The sequence below is a fragment of the Ursus americanus genome, chromosome 8, assembly GCF_024610735.1.
Source record: "Ursus americanus isolate L20-20 chromosome 8, mUrsAme1.1.p, whole genome shotgun sequence".
NCBI classification, from domain to species: Eukaryota; Metazoa; Chordata; class Mammalia; order Carnivora; family Ursidae; genus Ursus; species Ursus americanus.
In genome coordinates, this window is record NC_142134.1 from 13,875,054 (window position 1) to 13,891,084 (window position 16,031).

General features: G+C 36.2%; 1 protein-coding gene across 7 annotated transcripts in view; it reads left to right on the forward strand.

Moving 5' to 3' along the window:
* FAM13A (family with sequence similarity 13 member A) overlaps positions 1–16,031 on the forward strand; it is a 344,460-nt gene that overhangs the window by 75,388 nt on the left and 253,041 nt on the right. For 6 of the 7 annotated variants that reach the window (XM_087863995.1, XM_045791832.2, XM_045791857.2 and 3 more), the window contains exon 4: positions 15,518–15,695. The exons of the other annotated variant lie outside the window; for it this stretch is intronic. In XM_087863995.1, coding sequence (XP_087720121.1) covers positions 15,518–15,695 — 178 coding nt within the window. The remainder of the gene's footprint in view (positions 1–15,517; positions 15,696–16,031) is intronic. 7 annotated transcript variants of the gene reach the window in all.

A 16,031-nucleotide genomic window follows, 5' to 3' on the forward strand; every position in this document is an offset into this window, starting at 1 on the left:
GTTGAACCATTCTTGCATTCCTGGAATGAGTCCAACTTGATCAGGGTATCTGATCCTTTTAATGTATTGTTGAATACATTGTTGAATAATGTATTGTTGAATTGCTAGTATTTTGCTGAGAGTTTTTATGTGTATGTTTATCAGGGATATTGGCTTATAATTTTCTTTCTGTAGTGTCCTTGTCTGATTTTGGTATCAGGGTAATTCTGGCCTTATAAAATCAGTTTGGAAGGATTCCTTGCACTTCAGTTTTTGGAAGAATTGTGAAGGAGAGGTATTAAATCTTTAAATGGTTGGTAGAATTCACCTGTGAAGTTGTCTGGTCCTGGACTTTTGTTTGTTGGGATTTTTTTTTTTTTTTTTTAGTCACTATTGATTCAATCTCCTCACTAGTAATCAGTCTATTCAGATACTTTATTTTTCATGATTCAGTCTTAGAATATTGCATGTTTCTAGGAATTGATCAATTTTTTCTATGTTATGGTATTGGTTGGCATATAGTTGTTCATAGTGGTCTCTTATGATCTTTAAATTTCTATAATATCACTTGTAACTTTTCCCCCTTTCATTTCTGATTTTCAGTGCTTTCTTTTTTGTTCTTGGTGAGTCTAACTAAAGGTTTGTCAGTTTGGTTTATATTTTCAAAGATCAGATCTTAGTTTTATTGTTCTATTGTCCTTTTATTTTCTGTTTCATTTATTTCTGCTCTGATTTTTGTTTCCTTCCTTCTAATTTGGGCTTCATTTATTCTTTTTTTTTTTTATTTTAGTTCCTTAGGTTTAAAGTTAGATCATGTATTTCAGATTTTTTTTTTCTTGTGGTAAGCCTGTATTGATATAACTTTTCCTATTAGTACTACTTTTGCTGCATCCCATAGATTTTTGAACTGTTGTATTACCTTTTTCATTTGTCTCCAGGTATTTTTTGTTTTCTTCATTGACTAATTGGTTGTTCAGTAGCATGTTGTTTAGTCTACACATATTTGATTTTTTTCCTCCAGTTTTCTTCTTGTAGTTGATTTCTAGTTTCATACCATTATTATTGGAAAAGATGCTTGATATGGTTTTTTTTTCAATTCAAGTATAATTAATATAGTGTTATATTAGTTTCAGGTATAATATAATTCAGCAACTCTGTACATTTCTCAGTGCCCATCAAGATAAATAAACTCTCAATCCCCTCTGTTTCACCCATCCTCCCACTTACCTCTGCTGGCAACCACCAGTTTATTCTATGTTTAAGAGTCTTTTTGTTGGTTGGTTTTTTTGTTTCTTAAATTCCTCATGTCCATGAAATCATAGGTATTTGTCTATGTCTGACATATTTCATTCAGTATTATGTCTTCTAGGTCCATCCATGTTCTTGCAAATGGCAAGATTTCATTTTTTTTATGCCTGAATAATATTTCATAGTCTATCTTCTTTGTCCATTCATCTATTAGTGGATCCTTGGGTTGCTTCCATATCTTGGCTATTGTAAATAATGCTGCCATAAACATAGGGATGCATATATCTTTTCAAATAAGTGTTTTCATTTTCTTTGGTAAATACCAGTAGTGGAATTACTGGATCATATGGTATTTCTATTTTTAAATTTTAGAGGAATCTCCATACTATTTTCCACAGTAGGTACACCAATATGCATTTCCACCAGTACTGCACGTGGGTTCCTTTTTCTCCTCATCCTCAACAACACTTGTTATTTCTTGTGTTTTTAATTTAGTTATTCTGACAGATGTAAAGTGATATCTTATTGTGGTTTTAATTCACATTTTTGTGGTGATTAGTGATATTGAGCATCTTTTTCATGTGTTTGACCATCTGTGTCTTCTTTGGAAAAATTCAAGGCTTCCCATTTTAGTTGGATTATTTTGGGGAGGGTTGTTTGTTTTGTTATTGTTGGGGTTTTTTTTGGTGTTGAGTTGTAAAAGTTCCTTATGTATTAACTCCTTATTTGATATATCATTTGCAAATATCTTCTCCTATTCAGTAGGTTGCATTTTTGTTTTGTTCATGGTTTCCTTTGCTATATATAAGCCTTTTTATTTTGATGTATCCCAGTAGTTTATTTTTGCTTTTGTTACCCTTGCCAGACGACACCTATCAAGAAAGAATGTTGCTAAGGCCAGTGTCAAAGAAATTACTGCCTATGTTTTCTTCTAGGAGCTTTATAGTTTCAGATCTCACTTTTAGGTCCTTAATCTACTTTGAGGGTTTTGTTTTGTTTGTTTTGTTTTGTTTTACTCTTTGTGTGGTATAAGAAGGTGATCCAGTTTCATTCTTTTGCATGTTGCTGTCCAGTATTCCCAAGGGCGTTTGTTGAAGAGCTGGTCTTTTTCCCATTGTATATTCTTGTCTCCTTTGTTGCCGATTAATTGACTGTAAAAATATGGGTTTATTTCTGGACTCACTACTCTGTTCCATTGTTTATTTCTGGACTCACTACTGTGTCTCTATTTTGTGATCCTTGATATGATTTCATTCTTCTTAAATTTATTGAGACTTGTTTGGTGACCCAATATGTGTTCTATCCTGGAGAATCTTCACTTGAGAAGTATGTGTATTCTGCTTCTGGATGAAATATTCTGTCCATCTGGTCTAATGTGTTATTTAAGGCCAGTGTTTCCTTGATTTTCTGTCTGGATGATCTATCCGTTAATATAAATTGGGTATTAAGGTTACCTATTATTATTGCTGTTCATATTTCCCTTTAGGTCTGTTAATATTTGCTTTATATATTTAGGTTCTTCTATGGTGAGTACAGAAATATTTACAAATATTTACAAATGTTATATCCTCTTGATTCTGTTATAATTATTAGAGTCCTTTGTCTTTATTAGTCTTTTTTTATTAGTCTTTTTTTAAAAAGTCTATTTTCTCTGATACAACTATAGCTACACCAGCTTTCCATTTGTTTCCACTTGCATGGAACATCTTTTTCCATCCCTTCACTTTCAGTCTGTATGTGTCCTTAAATATGAAGTGAGTCTCTTGTGTGCTACTTACAGATGAGTGATGTGGTTTTTGTTTTTTTAATCCATTTAGCCATTCTATATCTTTGTATTGGAGAATCTAGTTGGTTTATATTTAAAATAGTTACTGATAGGTATGTGCTTATTGCCATTTTGCTTTCTTGTTACTAGTTAGCACCTTTTTAATGTCAAGAAGTCCTTGTAATATGTCTTGTAAGGCTATAATAGTGATGATGAGCTCCTTTAGGTCTTACTTGTCTAGAAAACTCTTAATCTCTTTCAGTTCTGAATGATAGTTTTCCGGTAGAGTATTTTTGGTTAGAAGTTTTGTTTTTGTTTTTGTTTTTTTCCTTTCAGCACTTTGTATATATCATGCCACTTTCTCCTGACCTGCAAAGTTTCTGCTGAAAAATCAGCTGATAGTTTTAGGAAGGTTCCCTTGTATATGATAAGTTGTTTTACCTTTGCTACTTTTAAGATTCTCCTTAACATTTGATATTTTAATTATAGTGTGTCTTGGTGTAGATCTCTTTGAGTTTATTTTATTTGGAACTCCTGTGCGTCTTGAACCTGAATTTCTGTTTTGTTCCCCAAGTTAGGGAAGCTTTCAACCATTCTTCAAAGAAGTTTTCTGCCCCCTTTCTTTTTCTTCTCCTGAGTCTTCTATAATGCAGATGTTGTTCTGCTTGATGTACTATAGGTCTTTTAAGCTATCCTTTTAAAAAATTCTTTTCCCTTTTTGCTGCTCTATTTGGGTGATTTTTGGTGCCCTGTCATTCAGGTCAATGATCCACTCCTCTACTTAATCTAGTCTGCTGTTGAACCCCTTTATTGTCTTTTTCAGTTCAGCTATTGTATTCTTCTGCTCTGTGACTTCTGTTTCATATTTTTGCCATGTTTTCTGTCTCTTTGTTGAAGTTCTATGTTCTTCCATTCTTCTTCCAAGTTTTATAAGTATCTTTATGACTATTGCTCTGAGCTCTTTATCAGGTAGATGTATTTTTTTAAATCTCCATTTCATTAAGGTCTTTTTCTGAGGGTTTATCCTGTTCTTTTAGAACATAGTCCTCTGCCTCCTCACTCTGTTTGACTCTGTATGTTAATTTCTATATATTAGGCAAATGGCTACCTCTCCTGGTCTTGAAGGACTTGCCATGTGTAGGATTTGACCCATGGGGCCCAGATGTGCTATCACCCCTGGCTTCTAGAGCCAGGTACTCAAGGGACATCCCATATGTGGGCTGCATACACCTGCAGCTGTGGCGGGGTCACTGCTGTGGCATGGGGAGCTGTGGTGTTTGCCCAGCCAGCTGTGGTGGGGCTGCAGTTGTGGCACAAGGGGCAGGGCATTCACTTAGTTGGCTGTGATGGTACTGTGGCAGCAGCGTACCTACCAGTGGTAGCGGGTTAGAGAGAGATTACCAAGATGACACCCACTAGCACGGGCACAACTAAGGTAGAATAACACAAAAATGGCACCTGCCAGTGCCTCCATCCCCAGAGAGCTGCAGTAGCTTCCTGTCTCCCCAGCAGATGCTTTAAGATTAGCAGTGGATCTAGGCACTATTGAAACTGCTATTTGTACACTGGATCTTGGGGCAAGTGGGTCTGCATACACACCCTTTAAGAGTGGGCTGTCCATTCCCTTTAGCTATGTGGTTCTTCTGAATGTAAGCCCTCTTGGTTTTCAAAGCCGGATGTTTTGGCAGCCTATCTCTCCATTGTAGATCGCAAGAGTTGGGATGCCTGATGTGGGACACAAACTCCTTTGTTCTCAGGAAAGAGCTACATATTTTTGAGATACCTCTTCATTGTGGTCGCTGTGCCTGAGGTGGGTTTTCTGTGTGTGTGTGAGAGACCACGTCTCTGCCTCTCCTGCCCATCTCAGTGTGCTGCTTTTATGCTTTGTTATGCAGGTGCTGTTCCACTGTTTTTCAGGTCTTTTTCAGAAGAAATTGTTCCATATGTAGCTGTAGATTGGTTGCATCTGTGGGAGGAGATATGTTTAGGATCTTCTATGTCACCATCTTGAATGCTTATTCTGTCATCACTGTCTTAATTCTGTTTTCTGTGAAATTTTCTCAGCTTTACTTTCCAACCTCATTTTTAAAATTTTAGTTTTATATTGTTAATATCCAAAATATTAGTGCTATTTCTTTTTCAAAGCACTCTATTTTTTTTTATAGCATCCTATTCTTTTTTTTAATAATTTTTATTGTGTCATGTTAGTCACCATACGGTATATAGCATCCTATTCTTAATCCTGTCTCTCTGAGCATACTTAACAAGGGTTTGTTTTTAAGTTTTCTTTTCCCTATATTTGTTTTGTCTGTAAGATTTCGTGTATCTCTTCATGTAAACATAGGTGATCTTGGCTGTTGTGATTTAAGAAAAACATTTGTATATGGGGACAAGGTGTGCTTTGCTTTAGGAGGATTAGATTGTGGGTATAGATGGAGGGAAATGTAACCTCTTTGATTTGGGGACCCACAAATGACCGTATGTGGACATATTTTTTTCTTCAGCCATTGTGTTCCTCAAGTGCAGGGAAGTAGAAAGTGTGCTAATGGGCCCATTCTTTCTTAGCAGATTTCGTTAGTTCTCACATTTTCAGCTGTTCTCCTTGCTCTAGCCCTTCACTATCTCTGGAGTGCAAGAATTCTTTAACAGCATCCAGAGACTAAGCCTCAGCCCTCCTGCCTCCTGGAGGTGGTGGTGGTGGTGGAGGGTGGTGGTGGGGGGCTCCTCTGAGCCTTGAAAGGCTTCAGACCAGACAGGGTTTTTCAGTCATTTGGATTCACTTCCAAATGTCTTTGAAATATCATCTGCCTCTCTCTTCTCTGCTGTTCTTTTTTGTCCTTCGGTGCTTATACTTTTTAAAAATCTTACTGTCATTTTAGTGGATTCTGGGGAAGAAGATTTAATTAGATAAACACAAGTGATCAATCCTTCTCTTAAAATGGATGTTCTCCCTTTCCTTTCTCTTCCCCCATACTTGATTTTAAATGGAACATAGTTTTATAGTAGCAGCTGTGCAAACAATATGTGAGAGTTAAGAGCCTGTGAATTTTAGCTTATGAGAATTTGATAATTTAGACAGCAACTGTTTGGTTTTTTTTGTTTTTGTTTTTGTTTTTTTTTAAGAAAACCACCCTAATAATAGGGTCATTTTAATGAGTACAATGCCTAATTGTAAAGAAATCTAATTTAATAAACTGAGTTGTGCTTAAGATTGGGTTGTATTTTTTTTTTCATTACATGAGAAATTCACCAGAGTAAGTTTGAGTTAAGCCTGTCTTTTATCCACACTATGTATCATAATGCCATTTGTATTGTTGGAGTTTAGCTGAGGGATTTTGCCTTACAAATTTTAAAGTGCCATGCAAATGTTGGCTAGTTACAATACTAGTTATTAAGTAAGCACTCCCTGGATAGTATGAGCTCCTTAGGAAGCATATGACATATTTCCTTCCCCAGGTTAATTCCTTCTTACTGAGAAATTCCTTTTCTTTTGAACTTATTCAACGCTCAAATTTGTTTCTATGAAAAACAGAATCGTTATACTAAACTCCATATTTAAGCCCTTTCCATTTTCAGAATGTGCCTCGTAGGTTTTCTATAAGCAATGCCAAATATATAAACTATTCTGTGTTTCTGGGTAGTCCTAAACCCGGAGAAGATTTCAAGGTTGCCATCTGCATATTTGCCCAGGGAGCCAGTCAGTCAGATGTGCAAAAGTTCCACTGGAATAAATAGGAAACATGGTGCCAGGAAAATGAGGTTTCCATACCTGACTCTGTACATTTGATGACATTCCAGTTGGCTCTACTTCCCCACAGAGCCCTGTGACAGGAAAATATTATTTGTCTTTATAACCCCCAGGATCTCTAAGATTGTAGATTCTGATAACTAGATCTTTTGTTTCCTGAGCCCATGTATAAATCTGTATATTCTTTTTTGACCCTAGGAGATAGCATTGAGTAGTGAGTGGGATTATGCAAATTTGAATAGAGAGTCCATGGGTGAGCAGTTAATCTGCATTAGAACAACTAGTCTTAAAGTGTGTGTGTGTGTGTGTGTGTGTGTGTGTGTGTGTGTGTGTATGGCTTATATCTTTAAAAAAGTCTCATTGTCCTTTTAGTGAGGTATTGGGGGTGGGGGAGTAGATAAGCTTATCTTTAAAAGGTTTCCTCTGACTTTATTTTTCTTATATTTGATTTTAAAGCCAACAGAATTTCCTTAGAACAAATTTATTGAGATACAACTTATACACCATAAAATTGCCTCTTTTAAAGTATATAATTCCGTGGTTTTTAGTATTTTCAGAATACAGCCATCACCACTATTTAGTTTTAGAACATTTTTATCACTCCAAAAGAAAAAGAAACCCTGCACTCATTAGCAGATACTCCCATTCCTTCCTCTCCATCTCTCCCATACACTAATCTTTCCGGCTACATAGATTTGCCTGGACTTACAACCATTTCATGTAAATGGAGTCACGCAATATGTGGTCTTTTGTGACTGACCTTTTGCACTTAGCATGTGTTTCAAGGTTCATCCATGTTGGAACATCAGTACTTTGTTCCTTTTTATGGCTGGTTAATACTCTGTTGTATGAATGTATCACATTTATCGATTTACCCTTTGATAGCCATTAGGTTGTTTTTACCTTTTGGCTCTTATGAACACTGTTATGAACACTTATGTACAAGTTTTTGTAGGGACATATGTATTCATTTCTCTTGGGTATCTATATAGGAGTGGAATTGCTGGGTCGTAGGGTGACATTGTTTAACATTTTAAGGAACGGTTTTCCAAAATAGCTGTATATACTATTTTCCATTACCATCAGCAATGAATGGTTTAATTTTTCTACATCCTTGCCAACACCTATTATTGTCTGTGTTTTTAGTTATTCTTGTACTTCAGGGAATAGAATTTTAATAGTAGAAAGATTATGGGCTTGAGGAAAAACAGAGAGGAGACCAGCTGCTTAAAGGCCAAGATGATAATGTCTGTTAGGGATTTTTAGAATGAATTGTGAACTGAATGAAATCCTAGTAAATTCTGTATTTTTCACTAGTGATTTTATGTGAAGAGTATCTTAATTGAGCCGGAAGAGGAATAGAAGAGCTAATAAATAAATGTTTAATATATAAGTATATATTTACATGTGTTAATATTTATATAATATGCATTAGTAGAAAATCAACTCATGTAAAATAAAGTTTAAAGAATGTCAGTTTGAAGGGACGTTCAAACCTATAGCTCGTCACCTATAGTCACCTCTGCCCTAACGCTGTAAAGCTGTGTTCTCAATACCAGTATTTTGCTAAACCCATGGAAATAATCAGCCTTTACGCTGAGTTCATAAACAATTTGAGAACTTAGGGGAGAAAGAGGCAACATCCAAAAGAGGCTTAAAAACTCTGGGTTTGATGGTTTATCTCATATGACACCAAGTAAGTCCCGTTACAGCTGAGCATTTAATCACTAGCCTTTTAGAGGGTGGGAAACTGGTGGTGAAGTGATTCCCATTGAAATTACACACTTACTGTACTTTGCCTGTTTAATATAGCTCTAGATTTATGGAAAGAGCCAAGTTTGTTAGCTGGGATATTGCCAATATTGTTCAAGATTAGCATATTATATTGTGGGAGGCTCCCCTTCCGAAGTGCTATGACTGTTTTTTCTATTCTGTGTACTGACATTCCCACATAAATAGGTTCTTTAGCTGTTAAATGCTTGCGTCTGATATCTAGCCTAGATATGAGCTCCCAGTTTTGACTTACATAGGCTATTTCATGTGTTTCTTACATTTTTATCTATGCCAGTCTGCCCCCATTAGCAAGTATTCAGCAGTCAGTAAATGCCCACAGAATAGACTTGCTGACATACTATATAGGTGTCATTGAGAGTATTATGGGACTGAAATGTAAAGTATCATCTAATTCTTTTTTCATCCCGCAGGCCTTGCCTTTACGTGCAGGCTCATACTGGGAGCCAAGAGTATCAGTGTAGATATTGGCTAATTTGGTAATAAACACACCTCTGCATTTGTAGAATCTAATCAGAATAAGAATTTGTAGTTTCATTAGTGTCTAAGAATAGACTGTAATTTATTAAATTTTATTACTTTATCATCCTGTCCTTTCAGAAATTTGTATGAGGCCTTGAGAACTTTGTCATGGGCAAGGGTTGCAAGACAGCTGTAAAAATATAACCTTTCCTTTTATATAGAAATATACCAATTCCATTAACCAGAAAATATAATAATGTTGTTTAGATAAGCTTCTCGTCACTAAAGAAGTGATTCCATTCCTGGGGTATGAAATGCAGAGGTAAAACCCAGTCCAATCCAGTGTAGCTGGAATTTTATGATTATTTTTCCCATTCTTTATGACTGCATATTTAGAAAGAAATATAATTCATATTTTGTTCTCATGTATTCTATAAAACATTTTGTGCCCAGACATTCATGGAGGTTTTTATAAAAATGTTCTCCCACATACACCTCAGGACTTAAGAAGCTATAATTTATCATAAATGAATTAAGATTCCCATCCCTACTACTTACTAATTTTGCTTATTCATTTGTTGATTCAGGAAACATCTGTTAAACATTTACATGTATGAGACAGTGTGGTAGTTGCTCTGTGATAACGATAGTAACACTGTCTAGCTTTGTTAGAGTGCACTGATCCGATCACATGCTCTGAGGTCAGATTGCCACATGTGAATTGCAGCTCGGCTACTTGGTAACTGTGTGAACGTGGACAAGTTAATTAATCCCTTTCAGTCTAGTCCTCTCTAACTGGGGATGTATTAGGCTCCTATTGCTCCTGTGACAGATTTCCACAAATTCAGTGGTTTAAAAACCATACAAATTATCTCAGCATTCTATGGGTGAGAAATTGGTCGGCTCAGCTGGTGTCTCTACTCCAGGTTCACAAGGTCGAAGTCAAGGTGTTGGTCAGCCTGGGTTCCTACCTGAAGGTTCCAGGGGAGAAGCTGCTTCCATGCTCACTTGGATCCTTGGCGCTTTTCCATTCCATATAGTCGTAAGGCCAAGATCCCTGTTTTCTTGTGGCTTCTTCTTGGCTGTAAGAGGCTGTCCACATGCCCAGGCTTGTGACCTTTCTTCATCTTCAGAGTCAGCAACAGCGCGTATTGTTCTATCTAACAGATTAGCAAGTTTTCATAAATCCTTTGTGAGGCTTAATGAGGAAATAAAAAGCTACTTGGATAAATCTGGCGCCATGAGGCTAAATATTTTGGTTCTTTTAATGGCTGACCTCTTCATGGCTCTGAGATATATCACGGTAGAGATTAGCATTTTGCCTGTTTTTTGTTTTTGTTTTGTTTTTTCTTCTGAGGCTAAGGTTGTAAATAGTGTATAACTTCATGGCCATTGAAAAATCAAAGCACCGTGACAAGCACCAAGATAAATGTCCAGATTAGAGTTAAGTGCCATCCCGTGATATAAGTTCAGCATTGCCGATTATGATCATAATCTTTTTTTAATGAGAACAAGTACTTGTCTCATGGTTCAATGTTTGCTACTTAACCTGGAATGCAAAAGTTTTTATGGCACAGTCTTTAAGTGCTGAGTAGTTTTCTCTGTATACCACGTATACTGTGCTTGTTGTATGTTTGTGTTTTAGCTTGAGAAATGGGTGAAATGTAGTCAACAATGAATGAAAGCTTTCAAGAAAACTTGTATAATATGAAGTGGCTCTTTTCACTAATGGAGAAAGTTCTTGTCCTAGGAAAAGATTAATGTTAAGGAAAATGATGACTGTTTCAATTATTAACCATTATTCCATCTGCAGAGTTTTCTTAAACCTTTTGGCTCATAAATTATATTGTAATTTTTATTCAGTTTAATTCTAGAAATAACTATAAGTTTAAGCAGTTAAAATATTTTTTTAAAGATTTTATTTGAGAGAGAGAGAGCAAGAGAGAGCACAAGTGCGAGAGGGAGAAGCAGGCTCCCCGCTGAGCAGGGAGTGGGATGAGGGGCTTGATCCCAGGACCCTGGGATCATGACTTAGCTGAAGGCAGACGCTTAACCAGCAGAGCTACTACCCATGCGCCCAAGGGTTAAAATATTTTAATACAACTGCAGAGGCGCATTTCCTTGTTTCAGAGACCCTTCTGCGGCATTTCATTGCTGAATATCCTTACCCTCTGACCATCAAATGACACTTTTGTTATCATATGAATGCTCCGTGATCCCCTTCCTCCTTAACGCTTCAGCTCAGCTAGTTGTGTAAATGGACTAAAGTATTCGTTATTTCTTCAAGATATATTTGGAGTGTAGATGTCTCTTTATTCGTATACTAGTTTGTGTTACTATCTGTGTGTCTTAAAAGTGTGTATCAGTCTGTTAAAACTATTTATCACTTTTATATATACAAGGCATTGAAGGAATTTAAACGATGTTTAAACCTCAGCCTCCAGCCAGCTCTGAATAAGCTTACATTTGCTGGTTTGTGGATTTTTTTTTAACTGCCAGTAAATATCAAATATTTTCTCAGTGAGGCCTTGCTGACAATCTTATTTATATTGTAATCACCACCCTCACCCCGGACCAGTACTCTGAATTCCCTCTAGCCCTATTACTGTATTTATTGCTTAAGGTTGCACCTACTAGAATATAAGTTCCCCCAAGGGCAGGGATTTCTGTTTGTGCTCTCTGGTGTATCCCAAATGCTTAGAACTGTACCAGGCACAGAATAGCCACTCAGTAAGTATTTGTTGAATGACTGTGTATGTCCATGCATGCATTTTTCATATATATATATAATATATATATATAACTTCCATATGTAAAATATAACTTCCATATGTAAAACAAACAAGATACAAGCTATATCCAGAATCGGCCCCTGCCTTACACCTCACTGCTATCAACCTGCTCCAGGCCAACCAGCCTCTCTGGGACTGTCCTGTCCCAGCTCACAGCCTACTTTTTACCGTGCCCCTATAATCCAGACTCAACACAGCAACCAGAGTGGTCCTTTTAAGTCCGATCTCACAGCTCAAAACCCTCACTCAGGGTTGAGGGGGTGGGAACATGGTTTATAATAAGACGGTCATGATCTTCCCGGGCTCTTTCTTCCACAGCCTCCTGATTTCATTTCCTGACACCCTCCCAACACTTGGCCTTTGCCCTTGACGTTTCTACTGCTCAGCCTGCGCTTCCCCCTTCCTTCAGCTCTCTGCTTATCGTCACCATGTCAGAGTAGCTTTCCCAGGTTACCCTGAATGAAATAACGTTCTCACCCCTGTATCACTCTGCTTTATTCCTCCTTATCCTGCCTTATATTTCTTCAGAGCACTTACGTTACCACTCACACATATATTATTAGACTACTGTCTGTGTCTCCCATTATATTATAACTTTTATAAAAGCATGAAGTTTGTTTTCGGTGCTGTATTCCTAGAGAATGCCAGACACACAGAAAGCATGTAATAAATATCACACATAGCATGAGTAAGTATAATGAATAAATGTTCACAAAAATAGAAGCATTGCTTGCTTTTTTTATAATGTGATACCTTGAAGCCATTGTAATTACCAATATCAATGCAAGAACAGGAATGACAAGGCAATGTATATTATATTTAGGTATCAGTAAATCAAAAAATAATATAAGCAATAATAATTATTATAAGCTTTTGCTCTCAGGCATCATAAGGCACATTTACACTAATTCTTCTCCCCTTTCGACCACCCCCCTCAACTTGCTGTGTTAGGCATACCTCTAGAAACTTCCTTTATTTTTTTTAAACATTTTAAAAAAGATTTTGTTTATTGAGAGAGCAAGAGGAAGAGAGACAGAAAGAAAGACAACAGAGGGAGAAGGAGAAGCAGACTCTCCCCACCAAGCAGAGAGCCAGATGAGTGACTCGATCCCAGGAGCCTGAGATCATGACCTGAGATGAAGGCAGATGCTTAACCGACTGAGCCACCCAGCCACCCCTAGAAGCCTCTTTTAAAGGTGTTGAGCAATTATTCTCATGTATAGGAAATCTTTTCTATAAAATTGCTGCAGGCTGTGTATAGTAGTGATATTTACCACATTTCTAGAAACAGCACAAATTATAGATTCTCAGTATGTTAACACATAATTAGTAGGAAAAGAGGTGACAAGAAATGTTATGCTAATAAATCCAGGTCTTTACTGCAGTGTCAGTATATTTGAACAGAGTTGGGAGGTAAATTATGAATATTCAGGGTTCCAAGTCAGTGTGTTGCCATTAAAGCCTCTAAAGTAGAGGACACTCGCATACTCCCCTAGTGAGTGAGTCAGTGAATCTATCTTCCATCGTAGGAAACAGAAGATATTTTCTCCTCAACTACTTTTTGAGAACATATTTGGTGATTCTTCCATTCATGCTCTAAAGGAGTTATGTTGTTTCGTTAAGTTTGAGATACTCTGTGTCTGTCTCCCTATTGCTTTCCCTGGGGAAATTATTTATCATATTTCAAAAATTGGAAGTAAATGATGAAAGTGTTCCCTCTCTTTCAAAGATGTATTGTCATAAAGTCATAACTGTTTTCAATATTTGTTTTATTCGATCTGGTGTCTTCACACATTGCCTGCCTTAGGATTTGAGGTTTCATTTCAGAGCCAGAAGACTAATGGCCCATTATCAAGGCTGTTGCAGTGCTGTTGCCTGTATCCTTAAATGCTGGAATTAAACCACAGTTTTAAGCAGACAGTACACACCCATGAAAACATCTAGATTCACTTTGGATTAGTCACTGTAAGAAAATTAGAAAGGCAAAGTAGAATTCATTTTCTTGTAGTTCATATTTATTTCTAACCATAAAGGGATGAGAAATGGGTAGTTTTCAATTTTTAATCACTCCAAACTTAATTATTTCCATTTCTTACATAGTCAAGATCATAAAACAGTGGAAAATAATGCCATCATAAGCAACACACCACATGTTTTTATGGATTATCAAAGTATTTGTATATGATTTCTTTCTTTTTTAAAAGTAATGTGAAAATTTTCTAATATGAAGAAAACTGTTTTTCCCTAAACCTTGTATAGATTATTGGATCACATTGTTGGTGATCAGTGAGAAATAATTACTCCAGTCATAAATAGAATGTTCTCCAAAATGATTTTTAACAAAGATTGAAGTCTACACATTTTTGGCATTGCTATTTTTGGCAGCATCCCTTATTCTAACATTCATAAAGGTGAAATGGGCTCATATTAAAAGACATTTCATTAAAACCTCAGTGCTCTCATAAAACCAAATTAATGAAGGTAAAGTAAAAGAAGTTACTCTGTTTAACAAGTAGTTACATAGCACTTACCATGTGTCAACCTCTCTGTTTTAAGTACTTTGCAAATAGAAACTCTTACACCTCATCACAATCCTATGAGGTAGTTAATATTCCCATTTATAAATGAGGAAATACAGTTTACTATAGAGTCTGTCACACAGCTAGCAGGGGGCAGAACCAGGATCCTAAACCAGAAAGTGACTCCTGAGCTTATCTTCCTAATCCTTGCTCTGCAGCCACTCAGCAGCACTTTTTGTGACTTTTTGCATGTTTTCTGGATTTTCACTTCCTTCGATGGCCTCATGTTATGCATAAATTTTGTAACACTGACTAATGCACTTCCTTTGTGTCAAATTTGCCTCACTTTGCTGTTTCTTATTCACTTGACTGGCTAAGGCAGCTGACCTATCTAAATTAAGGAATCCAGTGTATATTAGTAGTAACTGGATTAAGTTTTCATTGTCTTAGACATGTGCCTAAAAGGATGGATCATGATTATTCTTCTAAAGTATTTGCTATAAAGGATTTATGTTTGCCTCTGATAGAAAGTCGTATACAAGTTTTTTTTTAAATAACAACTTTTCTGTATTTAGATATTGACAAAACACATAAATCTTTGAGAATTGAAGGAAACTTCTCATATGTCTGCCTGAATTTTGGCTCACTGTAAAATATTTTTGGTGTTTGTATGAGAAGTACATATCAAATTCTAAACTCTGATATGGGAGAGATAAAAAGCTATATAGAAATTAAAAGTTTCCTTCAGTTTTCTCTAGCTATAGATTTCCTGACGACTTAAGTTTAGTCTTGTTCATGGTGACCCAGGAACGTCTCTTATATTAAATTTTATTCAATTAAGAGATTCTTGTTTTTAACCAACTTGAAAACCGTAATCAAATGGGAGGTTCCACTATGGATAAAAGGCCAACCTTTATCTTAATTTTGGGTAAGGAACACACAGCAGTGAAATATGAACCCATTTTATGCACTGAGTAGGCTCAGGATTTTTAGGATGTCTTGAATAAGTTAGTAAATCTTCAACATTAAAAAAAGTTAAATGCTCAAAAATCAAAGAAAAGGCAAAACTGCCCCCCCCCTTTTTTCAATGGCTTGTTTAAGTCTTTAGGAATCTTTTCCTGAATAAAATGTTAGACCTTATTATGCCTCTGTGCTTTTGTTGTTGTTACTGTGAAATATGCCTGAGAGCATTTTTTATTCTTTTTCTTTCCAGATGACAGAAATGATGCTCAGGAGAGTAGCTTAAGAGACTTAATAAAAGAGCTGCCAGACACCCACTACTGCCTCCTCAAGTACCTATGCCAGTTCTTGACAAAAGTAGCCAAGCACCATGTGCAGAACCGCATGAATGTTCACAATCTCGCCACTGTATTTGGGCCAAATTGCTTTCAGTAAGTTAGTGGAGTTTTGCTCCTAATATTACATACCACGTTTCCTTTATTACTGCTGAAATTACTTGGGTTGTAGAATCATATTTCAGACTGAGAAGTCAACCAATTTATGTTGGAGGAGTTCTGTCTTGCTGTTGGGCATTTTAGCCTTGTTTTTCATCCCAATTTTAAAGAAGGCAGATATGCCTTTCATGAAAACCATAATTTATAATATTTCCAACAGTTTTATTTAAAATTCTGGAAATAAGTTTTACTTTCACTAAAAGGCATTTAAAAATTTTAAATCTGAAACATTGATTAGCAGAAAGGGAAGGAGCATAATATATTGCATAATTT